This window comes from Scyliorhinus canicula, chromosome 2, assembly GCF_902713615.1.
Source record: "Scyliorhinus canicula chromosome 2, sScyCan1.1, whole genome shotgun sequence".
Lineage (NCBI taxonomy): Eukaryota > Metazoa > Chordata > Chondrichthyes > Carcharhiniformes > Scyliorhinidae > Scyliorhinus > Scyliorhinus canicula.
The window spans coordinates 234,713,130-234,733,168 of NC_052147.1; the positions used below are offsets into that span (position 1 = coordinate 234,713,130).

Below are 20,039 nucleotides of genomic sequence, written 5' to 3' on the forward strand. Positions count from 1 at the left end.
ATTGATGCTCCAGGAGAGCAAGAAGAGATAAGATACTAATTTCTATTGATACAGAATAGCAATTAGGACTTTAACCAAGGTGATTTCATACCTGTAATTGTCTGAGCCACTTTACTGCTGAAGTTACAATACAAGTGTTATATTACAATATGTAATACATATATTACTCTTTTAATCTAGCCGAGTTGTTGAAATATAGCCGTAGTCTTCCAGTAATGATAAAGTAATTTATTGAGTAATATAAATTAATCTTGTGAGTTCTTCTTACTTAATATTGAACTAGTAAAACAAACAAACAACTGTATTATAAACTTATTGAATTATATGATAAAATACGTGATAACTAATAACTTCTTCGCTCTAGCTTTCCAACTTCTATTCTGTCTGCAATCCTGACACACTCCTGTAAGAAAGAGCAGGAAAACATTTATATAGGTCCTGATAGTGTGGCCATCTAGAGTTCAATTGCCTGTACTAGTTTAACATAGTCTGATGATGTATTATCATATACAGAGATTACTACATCCCCCTTTTTTAACATTTTCTTGCAAATATTAAAAGAAAATTTTACATTAGAAATGCAGTGGATACATAGTACAATTTTTAATAGGTTCAACAATCCCTTTTACAATTATGTAAAAGTTCACAAATTCAGTCGATTTGGTTTCCTTTATCTTTTTGTGGATCTTCTTAACTTCAAAGGTGAGACAGAAGTTTTAATGTCTTTGTCCAGCTGTGTAGTAGAATGTAGTTGTTTTTCTACATGCCTTGAAATAGTATGATGTAAGTCAAGATCAGGAAAAATCTCTGTTTGACCTTTATCTTGAAGAAGATCACAATGATTTCTTCTAAAAATAATGGATTACTCTTGTCAAAGTAGCATCTTTCTGTGTCTCCTCACGTACTTGTTGAAGTTTGTGATCGGACGCAGGAAGTAACTCTCCGAAAAGTTGTCGATGAGCATCAATGTCATTTATTGATTCTTCTTGAACTACACCAGTGTTGATCGATCTGGCCAGAGTGTCAGCTATGACTAACTCTTAACCTGGAGTATAGATAAGATTAAAATCATACCTGCGCAATTTCATCATAAATCATTGTAGTCGAGGCGCCATATCGTTAAGATTCTTATCGATAATGTTGACAAGTGGACGATGGTCTGCTTCAACAGTAATTCTTAGCAAGCCATATACATAATCATGGAATTTAGTAATTCCAGTCACAAGTCCAAGACACTCCTTTTAATCTGGGCGTACCAACACTCAGTTGAAGTCATTGATCTGGATGCGTAGGCGATGGGAACCCAATTATTGAAATGGTCTTGTTGTAACAGAACTGCACCTATGCAATTCTGACTGGCATCAGTCGAGCTTTTAGTGTGCTTGGTCGGGTCAAAGAATGTAAAGCTTGGAGCCTGGATCAACTGTTATTTCAGATCTAACCATTCTTCAGTGTGACTCTGAGTCCACTCGAAATCAGTGTTTTTTCTGATTAACTGACGTAATGCAGTTGTTCTGCTGGACAGATTTGAGATGAACTTTCCAAGAAAATTCACAAATCCAAGAAAGCGTAAGACAGCTTTTTGTCTTTTGGTTTCTGCATTGTTTTGATTGCTTGAATTTTGTCTTCGTCCAGTTTGATTTGCTGTAATGTTGTCACCTATAAATTTCAGTGATGAGGTAGCAAACATACATTTTGCTTGGTTCAGCTTTAAACCATACTTGCGTATCCTCTTGAACACTTCTCTGAGTCTTTTCATGTGTTCTGCTGTCGTACACCGGATGATTATGTTATTGCCATAAGCTTGAACACCTTCAATGTTCTCTGTCATTTGTTCTATTATGCGATGAAATATTTCTGATGCAGAAATAATTCGGAAGGGCATTCTATTGAAACAATACCTCCCGAATGGCGTGTTGAAGGTGCAGAGGAGCTTGCTGGAGTCATCAAGCTGCATCTGCTAAAATCCTTGTGAGGCATCTAATTTGGTGAAAATTTTGGCATTGGCCATTTCTAAGGTCACTTCCTCGCTTTTAGGTATTGGTTAGTGCTCTCGACGAATATTCCTGTTGAGATCTTTAGGATCCATGCATATCCTAATGTCATCCGATGCTTTTTTACACAGACTAGGTAGCTAACCGAACCAGTCAGTTTGATATGATTCCTTACGATTGTAACCTTGCAAGTTCATCTATCAATCTTTCTCTGAGAGGTGCTGGTACCCGTCTTGGTGGATGTATCACAGGCTTGGTATAATTTTTGAGAAGAATTTTGTATTGATATGGCAATGTGCCCATGTCATGAAAAACATCAGGGTATTCATTTAAGAGCTGTTGGATGTCTTCTTTTATTGCAGCTGTCACAAAAGTACTGAGGAAAATTCTCTAAATCAGCTGCAAATCTTTACAAGCTTGAGTACTCAATAGTGAAGAACAGTTGTCACCCACTATTTCAGATTGGATTGTTTTGTGACTGTCCCTGTTGGTGGCATTTAAATGACATGAGCCATGTGAAAAAATTTGATTGCCATTATAATCTTTTAGCGAACATTCTGCAGGTACTATATTATAGTCACCTTTAATAGTAGACAAGTCCTATGAGTTGAGAAGATTAGCTGAAGTGCCTGTATCTAACTTGAATGATATTGATATATCATTGATACATATAGTAGCCATCCATTCATTTCTGACGACGTTGACTTGTTGATTTTTTGTTGCTTAAAGATTCTTTATATTTTCGTGATAAGCTTTTTTTGTGTTGCTTGAAGATCTGTTTTGCTTGCTTGAAGATCAGCCTTTGTTGATGATTCAACCACTCCAACAAAGAAGGTATTTTCTAAAGAGAAAATGTCATCATCTTTGGAGAAATCTTCTGTTGAACTACTTTTTTCATCCTGGTCAACAGCTCTCATGTTGAAATTCTTTTTATGTGCAGGAGGGGGATAACTTGCTGATGATTGACACTGAGAAACATAATGATTCATCTTTGAACTTCTCAAACAGCATTTTTCAAAATCAGGGCAGTTTCCCTTTAAGTGGGTGTTGTCACATCTATGACACGTCATCACACTGTCATCGTGACGTAGGAGTGATGTTCGCTCATGTGCAGACCACTTTTGTGGAGTCTTGCATTTCTGTGCGAAGTGCGCATGTCCCGAGTTGGAGAATGCATGTGCTGGGTAGCTGATGTTCTGAATGTTCTTCTGTGCTGCCTGCAACACCATTTTTATTTTTATTTTATTTTTCAGCCTTGTGTTAGACTTCCGTGCCTTTTTCTTTCAGATAATACTGACTTTTAGTTTGTTCACCGCAGATGCATTTCTCAATAGCAATTTTCAATGTAAGGCCATTTTGACATGTTAAAGCTTCTCTTAAAGATTCAACTATTATACCATAAACGATCTGATCTCTCACTAGAGAATTATGAAGATCAGCATAATTATAGGTCTGAGCTAGGAGTTTTAGATCATAATGAAGTTATTGACTGGTTCTCCAAATTTTTGCACTCGCTTATGAAATCTAAATCGCTCTAGAATTTCGTTAGTTTGCATTCTGCAATGGTCATCAAATTTCACAATTATATGTTCAAATTTTGATTTATCTTCACCTGCAACAAAAATAAATGAATTGAAGAATTCAATTGCTTGCTGTACTGCTGAGGACCAAAGCAAAGCGATTCGTCTTGCTTCAGAAGCAGTGTTTAAATCACTAGCTTCCAGTTAAAGCTGGAATTGTTGCTTAAACAACCTCCAATTATGACTAAGACTACCAGTTGTCTTTAGATGTCTGGGAGTTTGCACTTGGTCCATCAAAAATCTCTTTGTAGTCGATGATTCAGTTGTTGCGATGACTTCACCAGTCGAATAGTTGATTCCGAACTTTGTCTTTTTTGTTTGAATTTTCTTACTAGTCTTTCTTAAAAGCCTAATGTAATCTGATGCCATGTAGATTACTCTTTTAATCTAGCCGAGTTGTTGAAATATAGCAAACCTCCTATCTATCTCCAGCATCTCATATATTATCGTCTGATGCTCCAACTTCTCCTCTTTGTCTAGTCTAGCCTTAAACAAAATCACCTCATCCCTCACCACCGCCTTTAGATCCTCACAGACAATCGCCTTCAACACCTCACCCGTGCAGCTGAAACCTAAATATTCCTCAAATACTTTTTCAATTGTATCACAGGACCCTTGGTCCCCCAACAGTTCCACATCTAATTTCCACCTTGGTCTCTGTAACACCCCATTCTCCAATACCATATCCACCCAATGCAGAGCATGATCTGATATTGCAATTGCCGAGTACTCCGACCCCTTAACCCCAGCCAGCAGCGCCTTCCCCACCATGAAAAAGGTGATTGCGAGTATACCTTATGGACTGCCGAGAAAACAAGTACTCCCACTCCCTTGGGTGCAGAAACCTCCAAGGATCAGGCCCCTCCCATTTCCACCATTAGTTGCTAAACATTACACTGAATACCAATTTATGATCATTAATTTGACTCACAGTGTGGCTCACTTATCCATGCTATAGGCTATATCTATTCACACACACTGTCATTTGCAGACAGAAGGAACATGTCCGCACATTAAACCTTTTTCAACTTAACAAAAGCTGGGGGGCGGTGGTGGAACACCATTTCTTGGTTAATTCTCCACTGCAATGCCTTGAACAATTAGAGTCAACTTGCTTGGTTTGAACTTAAACAAAAGCTAAGCATTTATCTGTTCCCTGGTGTATTCTCGATGGCAATGCCTCTACCAATCAGAGTGCACTTGCCAACCAGTCAGCACTCTCTATTCATGCAGTATAAATTTGTATGAACACTTTCTACTGTTCTGGAGAGGGAAGGAAATTAATTTTTCCCTTTCAATCCCAGACACTTCCCTGCAGCTTCCCCTACTGCTTTTCACTGCTCTAGCAACCAGAATGTTCCCTCTCCCTGCTCCTTCCTGTTATCTATCTCCTGCCGGTGCCATCTCGTGCCTGTGGGAAATGCCCAGCCTTGTCCCTGACCCCTGGGGCTGCTAGGCACCTCTGAGCCCCCAGAGTGGTCATCAAGACTGTTTTTTGCTGGCGGAAATCCCATTTTGTTCCTGTCGCGTGATTTAGCAGCCATAACGGGATTTGCGCCCAGGGCGAATGGGGCTGCTAGATCTCAACAATAGTTCAAATCTCACTAATTATGTTTAAGTTATTGTGGGATCAAAAAAAACATTGTTTGGTAGCTTTCTGTTAATGCTATTTCCTGTAATGTCTGAAATGTTTTCCATAAGTGGCGACACAGAAAGCTACTAGGAATAATTAACATTATGGGACTTGTCATTACACTGATTAGGTTATCAGTTGAAATGTTGTTGGCAAAAGAATAGAAATACTGGATTATTCTGAATGGGGCCTTGCAAATTGAAGTTCCACAAGCTTTTCTTTTCAGACCATTAGTGTTCATCATTTTCAGTAATGATTTGAATGAGAGTATTAATAGAAACATTTATAGATTCACCGTTGTCATGAAAACATGCCACTGCATTAATCATTTAGACAAGAACAAAAGATTGTAGCCTGCTTTAGATATGTTTAAAAAATGGGCCCATGTTTTCTTCAATGTGGAAAAGTACAATGTATTGTGTCTGAGATTTGAAAACTCCAACTTTATTTATTTTGTCCCAGAATTTCTATTAAAGAGATTAAGACCAGTAGGTATTGGCTCTTTATTTATTAAAGATACGCATACAGCTTGAAAGATTACAACTGGGGGCGCAATTCTCTGGAAAGATTTCTAAGTGTGAACCTATGCGTGTGGTTAATGATACCCTCTCTGTGTCTCCACATGAGAAGCTCTCCCACAACCTTTGGGGGAGGGCCCAGACTGGCAGTGGGGTGAGTGGTAGTATGACTAAGTATTACCTTAGAACCAAGCTGCCATTGGTACAGCAGACTCACTGCCCATTGGCCCAGGCAAGTCATGTGCTTCTCTGCCATTTGGCTGTGGCTAGTCATGTGACTCCACGCCGATTGGCTGAGAGGTTGGTAGCTCCGCCTACATGGCGGGGTATAAGAACTCGTACCGGCTGGCAGTCGGCCTTTCTCTGTACGACCACTGCCGGACACACATCTAGCGTATTAAAGCCTGTTGTTTGGAACCTCTCTACGACTCTAGTCCAATTGATGGTGCATCAGGGTGCCGGACATAAGAATTCTCACAACTTTCGAGGAACGGACCCTGGAGGTGACGGAGGTGGCCGAGAAGAGAGCGGTCACCAATGTGGAGGTTGGAACACGCCGCAGAGGTGAGGACCGGAGGGCCTGTCAAACGTGAGTTGTTATTGTAACACACGCTGACCCATCCCTCCCATTGGCCATATGTCCATTCTCCCACAGATCCTCCAGCCGACAGCACCGGCCCATCCAAAGTGCCAAAGTGGCCCATCCCCTGCCTCCCAGTGCAGGGGAGAGCTCCAAGAATGCCACAGTCGACATGTCACAGCTGTCATATCCACCCTCCACCAGCGCAGAGATACACACCTTGGTGGGAAAAGTTAGTGGTCAGGCTTCTGAAACACATTCTGGTGAGCACCATACAGTTACTGATGCACATCAGGTGGAGGCAGTAACACCCAGGCGAGACAGCAGTTGGAGGTCTGCTGGATCCCAGCACCCTGTTGTTGAGCCTATGGACCATGCTATCCTGGAGCTGATGGAGACGTTACGGAGCGGCCAGAACATTCAGAGGGAGGTGTCAGTATCACTCCAGCAGGTCCATAGCCAATTGGAGGAGTGCCAGAGGATACATGTTTGGGGATGTTGCCGGCAATGCGTGGCACCGAGGTGGCGAGGCCAACACTGCTAGGGTGACGACCGGAGTGGAGAGCCTGATAAATAATGCCAGCAGCATTACTGGAGGTGTCCAAGGTGTTCCAAAGTCAGTGCTGGCCAGGGCTAAGGACCTCGGTAGAATGTCTAACTCACTGGGGGATATAACCCAGTACTAGGCTGACATTGATGAGGTCCTGCGGGACATGTTCCAGTCTCAAATGGAAATGGTTGAGACTCTACAGAGCTTATCCCAGTCACAGGTGGGCATTGCCAAGGTGCTGCGTAGCATGGCCAAATGACTTGCAAGCTACTCCAAGGGCTTTGATACAATGGTGCAGACACTGGGGAGCCACTAGGGCTGGCAGAGCCAGGTGACGCATTGGCAGCCGGGGCTCAAACCAGCTTCCCTTCCATCCCAAGGTGAACCCCTGGGCCTTATGGGCACTGGACGGGAGTAGAGGACGCTGGGTGCCAACCCGAACCCATCCCATGGAGTGGGATTGGTGGTAACCAGCTCCACCCCTCTAACAGGATTGCGTCTCAAAGTCAGCACATGGGACAGAGTGGCAAGGCTGTGCATGTGCCATCAACATGTGAGCAGGGGCCCTCTAGCCCCAGACCCCCAGAGGACGCCTGCCAGGAGCTTCAAAGGCCACAGGACGTGGTAAGCAGCTGTCTGCCTCCACCTCAGATGTGTCTCCTTGGGTTACACCTAAACGTGTTGGTAGAGCAAGGAAGGCAAAGCACATCAATGATCACTGAGGGCACTGCAGGATGGGGGAGGGGGTTAGGTAGGGATGAGGGGGGCTGATGGGGAGCATGGGCATAGTTGGACACCTGTGAAGCATTAAGGTCTCTTCACCAGAACCAGTATGATGCCTCTATCACTGTCTTCCGCAATGCGGGCCGACCTTTGAACCCTTGGCCCATCTCTCCAGGCATACCGCCCGCCCTCTCAGGTACACCACGTGCAGGTGATGGGTGTCAGAAAGCACTCAGCAGACAGGTAGTGGTTAGAGTATGGCATAGATTGAGCTGCACCGGCGCTCAGCTCTCTGTGGGGCTTCATCACCACCCTGCCCTCGACAGTGACCCACTGACAGTGCCGACACAGTCTCAGCATCTTTAAATGATGCCACACATACCCTGGGAGGGTACGAAATGGGGGTGGGGGGGGGGGGGGGCAAGAGAGAGAGAGAGAGAGAGGGGTAGGGATGGGAGCAATGATGGACAAGACCATGTCCTAAGTGAAGTGGGGAGTGTGAGGCCTCCCTGGCCCTCCGGACCTGCCAGTCCCTCGCCATTGCCGCCAGTCCTGCAGCTACTGGCTGGTCCCCGGTTCATCTCTGGGATTGTCCTCCAGCCCGTGCTGGTCCGGCAGCTGCTCATCATCCTCACCTTCCTATTCCTAGATGGCCACATGTTCCTCATCCCCCACCTCCAGCCCGTCGCCCCGCTCATTTTTGGCTTCACCCTCTATTCATCGCCTCATGGCGCTCTCGCTCGAGCACAATGAGGCCATAGCATCGCACCCTGGATTTAAAATTCTGTTGTTTGGGCTGCCAATAATAAAAGGAAGGACACTGTACATATGCTTTATAACGCTTTTGTGCATCCATACCTGGATTAACCTGCATTCATATGGTTATTGAGGCTCGAGAGAAGATGCATAGGAGTGCAACTTAATCTTGGAGCCCTTCACTATAAGTATAGGCTTTAATAATAATAATAATCTTTATTAGGGTCACAAGTAGGCTTACATTAACACTGCAATAAGTTACCGTGAAAAGCCCCTAGTCGCCACACTTCGGCGCCTGTTCGGGTGCACTGAGCGAGAATTCAGAATATCCAATTCACCTAAAAGCACGTCTTTTGGGACTTGTGGGATGAAACCGGAGCACCCGGTGAGAACATGTAGACTCCGCACAGACAGTGACCCAAGCCGGGAATCAAACCCGGGCCCCATGCGCTGTGAAGCAACACTGTTCTACCATGTCACCCCCTAGTTGGGGCTATTTACTTTAGAAAAATCCAGGCAGTGAGCGCATAGTTTTAAAAATCTACTAATTGGATAGAGTGTGGATATGGAGCCACGTGTATTAGCTGGGATTACAGGATAAAGCAATCCCTCGGAATCTTGTTTAATTGCCTGAAGAGATCTGGAGGGGGATTTTCTAGTTTTCCTTTTCAGAATTGGCCACAAGTTTTTACTTTGCCAACAGGCTGTGCGGTTGTGGGCAAGGCAATGGTGTATATCTAAACGGGGCTGTCTTGATGTACCAATTTTTCTTGTCTCTTTTGTTTGGATGATCATATGTACACCCCAGCACTCCACGTCCACATTTATTAGAAATTTCAGGCATTGCTTCCTTGTGCTCTCAACCACATTGTTTCTTCTTCCCAGTACTCCTACACCAAAAAGAACATTCTCATCCATGTTCTCCTAGACATTTGCACACTCTCAATACTCTCATATTCATGAGTCATATTTTCAAATCTCCAACCCATAAGAGTAGCCCTAAGTGGAGAGCAAAGGAGATAAGCTAAATATTAGAAGATGTTCCAGGCTTCAAACTGCTCATGAGCAATGCCATGAGGAATCAAATAGTGCACCAAATTACCATTTCCCAAAAACATGAGCCGAGAGGTCAAGCATGCTCCTATTTCTCATGTTAGGTTATGTTAGTTAAGTCTGAATAAAACCCCCTAAATATTTATTTATATATAAGAAAGAAGCAGGAGATCTTATAAGGCATTCATTGTTGTGTCTAGTCAGTTTAACCTTGTGTTCAGCTGATTGCAGCAACTGCGGGAAAGATCCCAGATTTCTTGGAATTTTGTTTACTTTAGTAATGAGTACATATGTTTCGTACAGGAAATTGACCAAATATTGATAATGTTGCTTTATTTTGAGGAGAATTGTGGGGTCATTTACAGCACATAGATAGACAACGCAACAATGTGCCAAAGTTAATTAATTTAAACCCCTGGAATTTATAGCACCGAAATATGAAGGAAATGTCTAAAGTCTTTTCCCTGGCTCTGACAATTTTTCACCATAAAAGTGTTTCTTCTCAGTAAGAACAATTACGTGCTCATATCTTCACAACCCCTGGAGTGAACATATGAATGTGATAAAATATTGGGCAGTAAACAACCAGCTGGTTCATTTAATATGTCCCGAATAGTTACTGTGCCTTATGCAGAGGTTGTAGGAAAAATCCAGTTCCAAAAACTTAATCGCTCTAGAAATAAAATGATAATATTCAGAGCCAAGAGCTGGCAATCACATATTGTCCTGTTTTTTTCCTTCATTAGTGCTCTCAAATCAATGTCCAGTCTTGCTGAATTGTTTCATAATTCTGCAGCACTCAACAGTACAGATATATAATTAACAGTGAGTGCCATTTTGATAGTAAAATAATTATCTAATCCTTGCTTCAAAATTAATTCTAATTAAAGTGATCTATATTTATGCAATATTGGTAGAAGCTAAAAATTGCAGGTTGTTTAGGTGATGTACTTATTGCAAAGCCTCAAAAAAGATCTTAAATGATCTCTGACCACAAATTCTTTTTATCTTCCTTAATCCCTTCAGCCCATATTCTCCAGGTATAAAACTGTAACAAACTTTGGGGAGCTATGTTGTGCCCAACTGCCATTATAAAGAAGGTGGAACAGTAACACACTTGTTCTATACTCATTTGGTAGACAACCGTTTGGATCTGATTCAATAACTGTCATTTGTAAAATTTGAAACTCGTTCATAATCCTTAAAGAGACCTAGTTGTGCCTGATAAAAGCTACTGAACAGCCATTAACTGATCTGCATTACTTCCCAAGCTCAAGGTTTTGCTTATACCTGAATAGTGGGCAGGGAAACTGTTAAGGATTTTATTTATAGGGACTCATAGAGGTTACTAGTCTAAGCGGGCACTCACACAATTGAAGGCTAATTATTGACCATGTTAGAAAACTGGGTGAGTGGAGTTAATGGGAACGTACTTTAATTGGCATGATGTGCAAAGAACGAAGAACAAAGAAAAGTACAGCACAGGAACAGGCCCTTCAGCCCTCCAAGCCCGTGCCGACCATGCTGCCCGTCTAAACTAAAATCTTCTACACTTCCTGGGTCCGTATCCCTCTATTCCATCCTATTCATGTATTTGTCAAGATGCCCTTTCAATGTCACTATCGTCCCTGCTTCCACCACCTCCTCCGGCAGCAAGTTCCAGGCACCCACTAACTTCTGTGTAAATAATTTCCTCCAAATCATTTATATATACTACTGATGCACAATCAATAACTCCAGAAGCGAGATTGGAGACAATTTAAGGCTCTATTGCACTAGATGTTTCCCCCAGCAGCGCAGGTACAGAAGGCGGCTGCTGGGGAGACACACGCTCTTATACTCCGCCTTACTGGGAAAAATCCTGTCTCAAAGAATTCTCTCCAGTGATTTCCCTACCACTGACTTAAGGCACACCGGCCTGTAGTTCTCTGGATTATCCTTGCTACCCTTTTTAAACAAAAGAACAACATTGGCTATTCTCCAGTCCTCCGGGACATCACCAGGACATCCGGGACAGTGAGGATTCAAAGATTTCTGTCAAGGCCTCAGTAATGTCCTCCCTAGCCTCCTTCAGTATTCTGGGGTACATCCCATCAGGTACTGGGGACTTATCTACCTTAATATTTTTCAAGACGCCCAACACCTCGTCTTTTTGGATCTCAATGTGACCCAGGCTGTCTACACACCCTTCCCCAGACTCAACATTCACCAATTCCTTCTCTTTGGTGAATACTGATGCAAAGTATTCATTTAGTACCTCGCCCATTTCCTCTGGCTCCACACATAGATTCCCTTGTCGATCCTGCAGTGGGCCAACCCTTTCCCTGGCTACCCTCTTGCTTTTTATGTACGTGTAAAAAGCCTTGGGATTTTCCTTAACCCTATTTGCCAATGACTTTTCGTGACCTCTTCTAGCCCCCCTGACTCCTTGTTTAAGTTCCTTCCTACTTTCCTTATATTCTAGACAGGCTTTGTCTGTTCCCAGCCTTCTAGCCCTGACAAACGCCTCCTTTTTCTATTTGACGAGGCCTACAATATCTCTCGTTATCCAAGGTTCCCGAAATTTGCCGTATTTCTCCTTCTTCCGCACAAGAACATGCCAGTCCTGAATTCCTTTCAACTGACATTTGAAAGCCTCCCACATGTCAGATGTTGATTTACCCTCAAACATCTGCCCCAATCTAGGTTCTTCAGTTCCCACCTAATATTGTTATAATTAGCCTTCCCCCAATTTAGCACATTCTCCCTAGGACCACTCTTATCCTTGTTCACCAGCGCTTTAAAACTTACTGAATAGTGGTCACTGTTCCCGAGATGCTCCCTGCCTGAAACTCCTACCACCTGACCGAGCTCATTCCCCAATACCAGGTCCAGTACAGCCCCTTCCCGAGTTGGACTGTCTATATATTGTTTTAAGAAGCCCTCCTGGATACTCCTTACAAACTCTGCCCCGTCCAAGCTCCTAGCACTAAGTGAGTCCCAGTCAATATTGGGGTAGTTGAAGTCTCCCATCACAACAACCCTGTTCTTTTTCCTCGTTTCCAAACTCTGTCTACCTATCTGCTCATCTATCTCCCGCTGGCTGTTGGGAGGCCTGTAGTAAACCCCCAACATTGTGGCTGCACCCTTCTTATTCCTAATCTCTACCCATATAGCCTCGCTGCCCTCTGAGCTGTCCTCCCATAGTACAGCTGTGATATTCTCCCTAACCAGTAGCAGAACTCCACCACCCCTTTTACATCCCCCTCTATCCTGCCTGAAACATCTAAATCCTGGAACGTTTAGCTGCCAATCCTGTACTTCCCTCAACCAGGTCTCTGTACTGGCAACAACGTCATAGTTCCAAGTACTAATCCAAGCTCTAAGTTCATCTGCTTTACCTGTAATACTTCTTGCATTAAAACATATGCACTTCAGGCCACCAGACCCGCTGTTTTCAGCAACATCTCCCTGTCTGCTCTTCCTCAGAGCCATACTGGCCATATTCCATAGTTCTCCCTCAATGCTTTCTCCTTCTGACCTATTGCTCCAGTACCCACCCCCCTGCCATACTAGTTTAAACCCTCCCGTGTGACACTAGCAAACATCGTGGCCAGGATATTTATGCCTCTCCAGTTTAGATGCAACCCGTCCTAGATTTCCTGTCTTTTAACTTTCTACCCAGCTCCCTGAACTCCTGCTGCAGGACCTCATGCCCCTTCCTGCCTATGTCATTAGTACCAATATGTACAACAACCTCTGCCTGTTTGCCCTCCCCCTTTAGCATGCCGGCTACCCATTCGGAGACATTTTGGACCCTGGCACCAGGGAGGCAACATGCCATCCTGGAGTCTCTTTCACGTCCACAGAAGCGCCTATCTGTGCGCCTGACTATAGATTCCTCTATGACTTTGCTCTTCTGAGCTTTGACCCTCCATGATGAACATCAGAGCCAGCCGTGGTGCCACTGCTCTGGCTGCTGCTGTTTTCCCTTGATAGTATCCAAAGAGGTATACCTGTTCTAGAGGGGGACAACCACAGGGGATTCCTGCACTGACTGCCTGCCCCTTCTGGTGGTCACCCATTTCTCTGCCTACACCTTGGGTGTGACCACATTTATATAACTGCTATCTATGACGCTTTCTGCCACCTGCATGCTGCTAGGTGCATCCAACAGCTGCTCCAACCGAACCATGCGGTCTGTGAGGAGCTCTAGTTGGGTGCACTTTCTGCAGATGAAGCCATCCGTGATGCTGGAAGCCTCCCGGACCTGCCACATCTCACAGTCAGAACACTGCACCCCTCTAATTGATATTGCGTCAATGAATTAGTAAATTAAATTAATTTTTTTTTAAAGTTACTGTGAACAATATGTTTTCTAGCACTAGATTTCTACTATAAATTTGAAATCCATATACAGTACTCTCCGATCTCTGGCTTAGATACCCCTCTAAATTATAATTAAGTAATTATGGTAATTAGTTTAACAATGCTTAATTTTAAAATTTAGTTTAGATTCCCAACCAGCCAATCAGGTCACATCTTTACTGTGCTGTCACTTTAGTTTCCCCCCCCCCCCCACCCCCCACCACACACACACAATTTGAAAAGGTAATAAAATAAAAATGAATAAAAATAACTTACCTTCCCAGGTTCTCAGATGCTCTCTGGTTCTATCCCTGCAGATTAAATGTTACAGGCCAGAAGAAATAGAGAGAACAAAACAGTAGGGGAAGAGCACCTTCTCCCACTCGCACCGAATTACCTCACTTCCCCAAATTACCAAGTTCCAATTCTCACTCCAGCTGTGTCTCCTCCCCTTACGCAAAGCTTACTGAGTGCACTTTCTCTCTGTCTTTTATACATACCTCAGCTAACCAGGGTGACTCACACTACTTAAGCTTCAAAGAGAAAAATACTGGCCACTAGGAGCCTTTCACAGTAACTTCATTGAAGCCTACTCGTGACAATAAGCGATTTTCATTTCATTTCATTTCACAATGTGCACCTTTGTGCCACAAAACAGGCCTCAGGTGACTGACAGCTAACTGCCTCTCAGCATTTAGGGTGGGGGCAGCTTCAGCCAATCAGACACTAAGCAACACACTGCACTTTTAACTGAAAAACAGCAGAATTAGATTTACCACTTACCTTTCCTGATTACCTCACTGCACCAAATTACCAAGTTCCAAATTCCCACTCTGGATGTGTCTCACTCTGGCTATGTCTCCTTCACGTGTGCAAAGCTTGTGCTGTGACAACAAAGATTTGTAATGAGAATTAATCTATCTGCTGTATTCAGGAATGACTTGCCTGAATCACACAAGTCTTCAAGGATTAAGCTGTGAGAAGAGATTAAACAAACTAAGAAGGTTAAGCAATGATTTGATCAACATTTTCAACATATTATAGGTAACAGAGAGCACAATATGGAATAAAATATTTCTGCAATTTGGCAAATCCAGGTTGAGGGTGTGTAGCCAAAGATTTGGTGCCAAATCTTTCAGGAATGAAATTAGGAAACACTTCTTTATGCAAAGGGTGGTAAAAATGTGGAACTCTCCTCTGCAAATGATAATTAATGTTAAATAGATTACTATTTCCAAAATGGAGATGATAAAATGTTGCTTGCCAATGATATGAAGGGATATGGGGCAATGTTGGGTATATGAAGTTAGGTCACTGACCAACTGATCTAATTTAATGACAGAGCAGATTAGACTATGATCCTGTAAATTACCTGCATAATACAGAAGAATAAGTAGTGACAACAGTGACTAATACCTGTAATTTTCCTGTGGGTGCTGAGGAGGTGCCTTTAACCTAAAACTATAATAAGTGATTGTCTTTTTTGCCCCTTGAATCACAATCTGCACAGCTAACTGTGCCGATAGGTTTTCATGGCATCCCACACTCATGGCCTTTATGTTGAGCTTACACTCCTGCATGCACACATCTCTTGCCATGTCGAGATACATGAGACGGATGCACTGAAACAATACCCTGAAAGTTACTTTACTAGCTGGCTGAGAACAATAGGAGCAACTATCACTTTTTTTTAATAATAAACATTTTATTGAGGTATTTTTGGTATAGTAACAACAACAAAATAAACAATATACATTAAACCAAAAACATAGTGCAAAAGCTATTTACCTTTCATATAGGTCCCACCCTTTTGACCCCCACTCTAATCTAAACTAGCCCCCCCCCCCCCCCCGTTGTCTGTTGATGATTGATTTTCCGCAAAGAAGTCGACGAACGGTTGCTACCTCCAGGTGAACCCGAACAGTGACCCTGTCAAGGCAAACTTGATTTTCTCCTTACAGAGAAAGCTAGCCATGTCCGATAGCCAGGTCTCTGACTTCGGGGGCTTTGAGTCCCTCCATGCTAATAGTATCCATCTCCGGGCTACCAGGGAAGCAAAGGCCTGAACATCTGCCTCTTTCTCCTCCTGGATTCCCGGATCTTCTGACACACCGAAAATCGCCACCTCTGGATTCAGCACCACCCTTGTTTTTAACAGCGTGGACATGATGTCCGCAAACCCCTGCCAAAATCCCCTAGGCTTTGGACATGTCCAAATCATGTGGACATAGTTCGCTGGTCCTCCTGCACATTTTGCGCACCTGTCCTCCACCCCAAAGAATCTGCTCAGCCAGGCCACTGCCATGTGAGCCCGGTGAACAACCTTAAATTGCATCAGGCTAAGCCTGGCACATGTTGCGGATGCATTGACTCTACTCAACGCAACTGCCCATAGACCATCCTCTGTCTCACCTCCCAGCTCCTCCTCCCACTTGCGCTTCAGCTCCTCAGTCTGCATTGCTTCCGACTCCATAAGCTCCTTATAAATGTCCGAAACGCTCCCTTCTACTACCCACCCTCTGGAAACTACCCTGTCCTGAATCCCCCTTAGTGGTAGGAGCTGGAAGGTTGACACCTGTTTACGAAGAAAATCCTGCACCTACAGATACCTGAACTTGTTTCCCCTCGCCAAGCCAAACTTTTCCTCCAACGCCCTCAACAACTAACACTTATATAGCACTTTTATCATTGTCAAATGTCCAAAGGCATTTCACAGGGTTGTTATCAAATGACATTTGACACCAAGTCACATGAGGTGACCAAAAGTTTTGTCAAAGATATAGGTTAAAGGGAGTGTCTTAATGGAGGAGAGAGCTCAAGAGGCAAAGAGGTTCGGGAAGGAAATTCTAGAGTTTAGCGCTTAGAAATAGCTAAACATAAAGCAGGAGTGGAGCAATGAAAATCAGGGATAGACAAAAGGCAAGAATGAGATGAGTGCTGAAACCTCAGCTGTGCTCTATTTAGTATTTTAGCAAATGTCCTTAAAGTAAATGTGTTAATGCCTATAATAAATAATTACATGGACATGTTAAGATGCTTTTGAAGATATACAGTCAATGTGTGTGTACATTTGAACTGTGCAGCAACATGACAATACATATAATAGAAATCTAGTGTCACTTGGGAATAATGGAAACCCTTGCTTCAGGCCTAGGCTCCATCAAGGCTTCTCTAAAGTCCTACAGTTTGAGATTCACACTCAGCTACCAGTATAGCAACAAAATCACAGAGCACATTTCTTTATTATTTTTGTACATTTGAGGAAATGCAGAATCACAGAATTGTTACGGTGCGGGAGGAGGCCATTTGGCCCATCGGCTCTGCACCAGCTCTCCAAACCAGCATTCTGACTTCGTGCCATTCCCCTGCATATTGTTTCTGTTCAAGTAAACATCCAGTGCCCTCTTGAAGGCCTCCTTTGAAGTTGCCTCTATTACATTTCCAGGCATTTCAGACCCGAATCACTGGTTGTGTGAAAACGGTTTTTCTCATCGCAGATTTACAAAAACAAAAGAAAACATATTAAATGACTCGCCATTCTATAACTAGAAAAAAAACAATCTCACTTTAAACTTTAGGACACGCATGGTGAACACGATCGTGGTGGTCAAGCTGCCAAGATCCTCGGGACACACCGGCTCGGAGTCGGGTAGAAAACCCTGGACGGCTGCTGTATTATGCGGACAGGTTCATCTATTGAAGTGTGATGGTTCTAACACTCTCTGAATCTTGCACAGTGTGCCAGAGCGACCATAGCATGAAGATGGAGTCCCGCATGGCAAATATGTTTATGTTTATGCTCTACACAACGTGCTTGATTTTATCTAACAGGTATAAAACACAGATGTCACCTTCATTAATCCTTGAAAATATTACAAGTAAAACGACACAGTATGAAATGTATTGAAATGTTATAACTCCGATGGCCATGGTAACTAATGGATAATGTGAATCAAAATAAACTCGACTTTACTCCTTTAGTCATAAACAAATTATAATTCCCCCGCATATTTCCGAGATTAAGATGCTGAGAGGTACAGTATGTACATCCCCAGTATATAAACTGACGAGAACTTGTCCTGGGCGGCGTGCCTTCCTCCCGTTTATTATTCATTTGTCCGTGAGGAAAGGAAAATGAGCAACTGACAAATGAACGGTTGCCGGCGGAGTCTCCACAGCAGCAGCCAAAACAAAAGGATCATCCTGCAAGTCAGGCAGAGAGCCTGGCCAGGAGCCGGACTCCTCACCGTTTCAGCAACAGCTCGGACATCGCCGGCGCTGAATCTGCTCCCAACGCGCTCTCGAGCCAGCAGTTGGGGGGGGGGGGGGGGGGGTGACTCCCAGCCAATTCTGGTCAAGTTCCAAAATGATGCAGACATTCTCAGCTTTTGCAGTCGTTAAGTCCTTCGACTTTCCTTTAACCGTGCGACCAGTGACTTGCACCAATCCCCGTTAAGATCTTCAAATGTCACAAGTGATTGGGTGAATTGATCGAACCGCGATTGGCGGCGGCAGCAGCAAATGGTTGTAACCAGGGTTATTGAGAGCTCGCTGGTGTGAGGAAGGCTTTGCTGCACATGCCCAGCGCCCAGCAGCAGGTTGTTGATTTTCCATGGAATGGTAAAATCAGGTTATTGTTTTTCCATGGAATGGTAAGATCAGAATATACCAGTCATTGATCAATCACCCCCCCCCCCCCCCCCCCCCCAAAAAAACCCTGTCGTTTCAATTGGCAAATTTCTGAACTTTGTTCCAATGATGTGCAGGGCGGCAGGAGCACAGCTACTGGAACGTACCCACGTTATGAGGATCCTCCTGATTTTAATTTATCTGGACACCATCGTAATCGTAAGTAAATCGTTTCATCCTCATTTTAGGTGTACGTCGAATGGATTTTTATGACTACAAATTAACACGAAAGAAAGGGTTAGGATATTAGATCGATGTTATTTCAATACCCAGACCATTTCGTACATTTGCACAGGTGTTCTACCTCTGCATCCACCGGGCATGGAGGTTGGCTTCCCGATGGGTTTAAGTTCCTTTTACAGTAAAGACCACCCGACGTGCTCTGAAGAAGGCATGTGGACTCGAACAGTCGACCGTTTCTCTCCACAGATGCTGCCAGACCTGCCGAGTCCAAAAGGGGCTATTTTGAGAATCTTAATTCACTGTGCACCGTAATCTTAACAATAACGTTAATTTGAGAACGCCACGGCCATACTGTTAAAACTAAGAGATGCCTAAGCCAAGCCATCATACCATTGCTTCAAACTGATCCATTCTGTTGCTCTTTCTGATCAAGCCACTTACTTGAAGTTATTTCGTTCATAATAATGCAACACCCAGTTCACTCTACTCCAATGCTGCCATTTTTTTAAACCGTTATTTTTTTTAGTGTAGAATTAAAAATGTATGTACAATGGCCAAGATAAACAGCAACTGCTCATGCAGACATTTCAGAATACATCCAGTAAAGCATGGGGAGAAATATAAATCCCGCAATGACAACGATGAAATGTCAAAACGTCAGGATCCTGAGCAAAGAATTTCGAGATGACAAATGTATTTGTGCATTTATGTACATTTCTTCAGGTCAAAAGCAATCCAGCCGAATGCGATGTACCGAATATCTTGAGAAAAGAGGAAGAGCTTTGCCTTGAGATGTTGGCAAACGATCAAGTCGATTCCGGGTTGCAAGCGTTCCAAGCAGGTAAGACTGCCGGCACGGAATGGAGCCGGACCATTAGGGCAAGTGGATCAAATGCTTGACCAGGATTGAGAATTACAAGGTACACTCACTTCTCCTGGGATCTTCGTTTTTTTTAAAACCCAAAATATCCAGGACACAGCATTCTATATACATCCAGTGGTGCTCCATTAATGACACGGGAACCAAATAGAAAATGTAGGGCAGCAGTGATTTTTTTTCTCGTTAAAATTTAATGATCACCTGAACTTAGGCAACATACAACATACAATACACAATGCATTTGCTTGAAATTCCTCTTGTCGCTATTTTAGCTTCGGCGCTCATTTATTTCAACCTATCAACGCATCCATTCCAAATGAATATGTTAAGGATTCAAATGCAGGAATCTCATGATATAACTTCAACCGGACGATTTTAAAAATTAGATTACTGATAGCACAAGCATTGCAAAACGCCTCAGCATATGGTTCATATCTTATTCAAAAGCCACTCGTGGTTCTGAATGGAGATGCGGATTGGAGCAAGTAACATACACGTGGTGCTGCAAACATCTTCAATTTTCAAAGGAACAGTAATTATAAGATGAAAATAT

General features: G+C 43.3%; 1 protein-coding gene across 2 annotated transcripts in view; it reads left to right on the forward strand.

Annotated features, from left to right (window-relative positions):
• Positions 1-18,090: 18,090 nt before the first annotated feature.
• The window catches only part of LOC119962039 (secretin receptor-like), a 53,436-nt gene continuing 51,487 nt past the window's right edge, over positions 18,091-20,039 (forward strand). For both annotated transcript variants that reach the window (XR_005459789.1, XM_038789821.1), the window contains exons 1-3: positions 18,091-18,386; positions 18,501-18,582; positions 19,330-19,447. Coding sequence is in view for 1 of the 2 variants with exons in the window: in XM_038789821.1 (XP_038645749.1) it covers positions 18,352-18,386; positions 18,501-18,582; positions 19,330-19,447 (235 nt within the window). In the remaining variant the exon portion in view is untranslated. The remainder of the gene's footprint in view (positions 18,387-18,500; positions 18,583-19,329; positions 19,448-20,039) is intronic.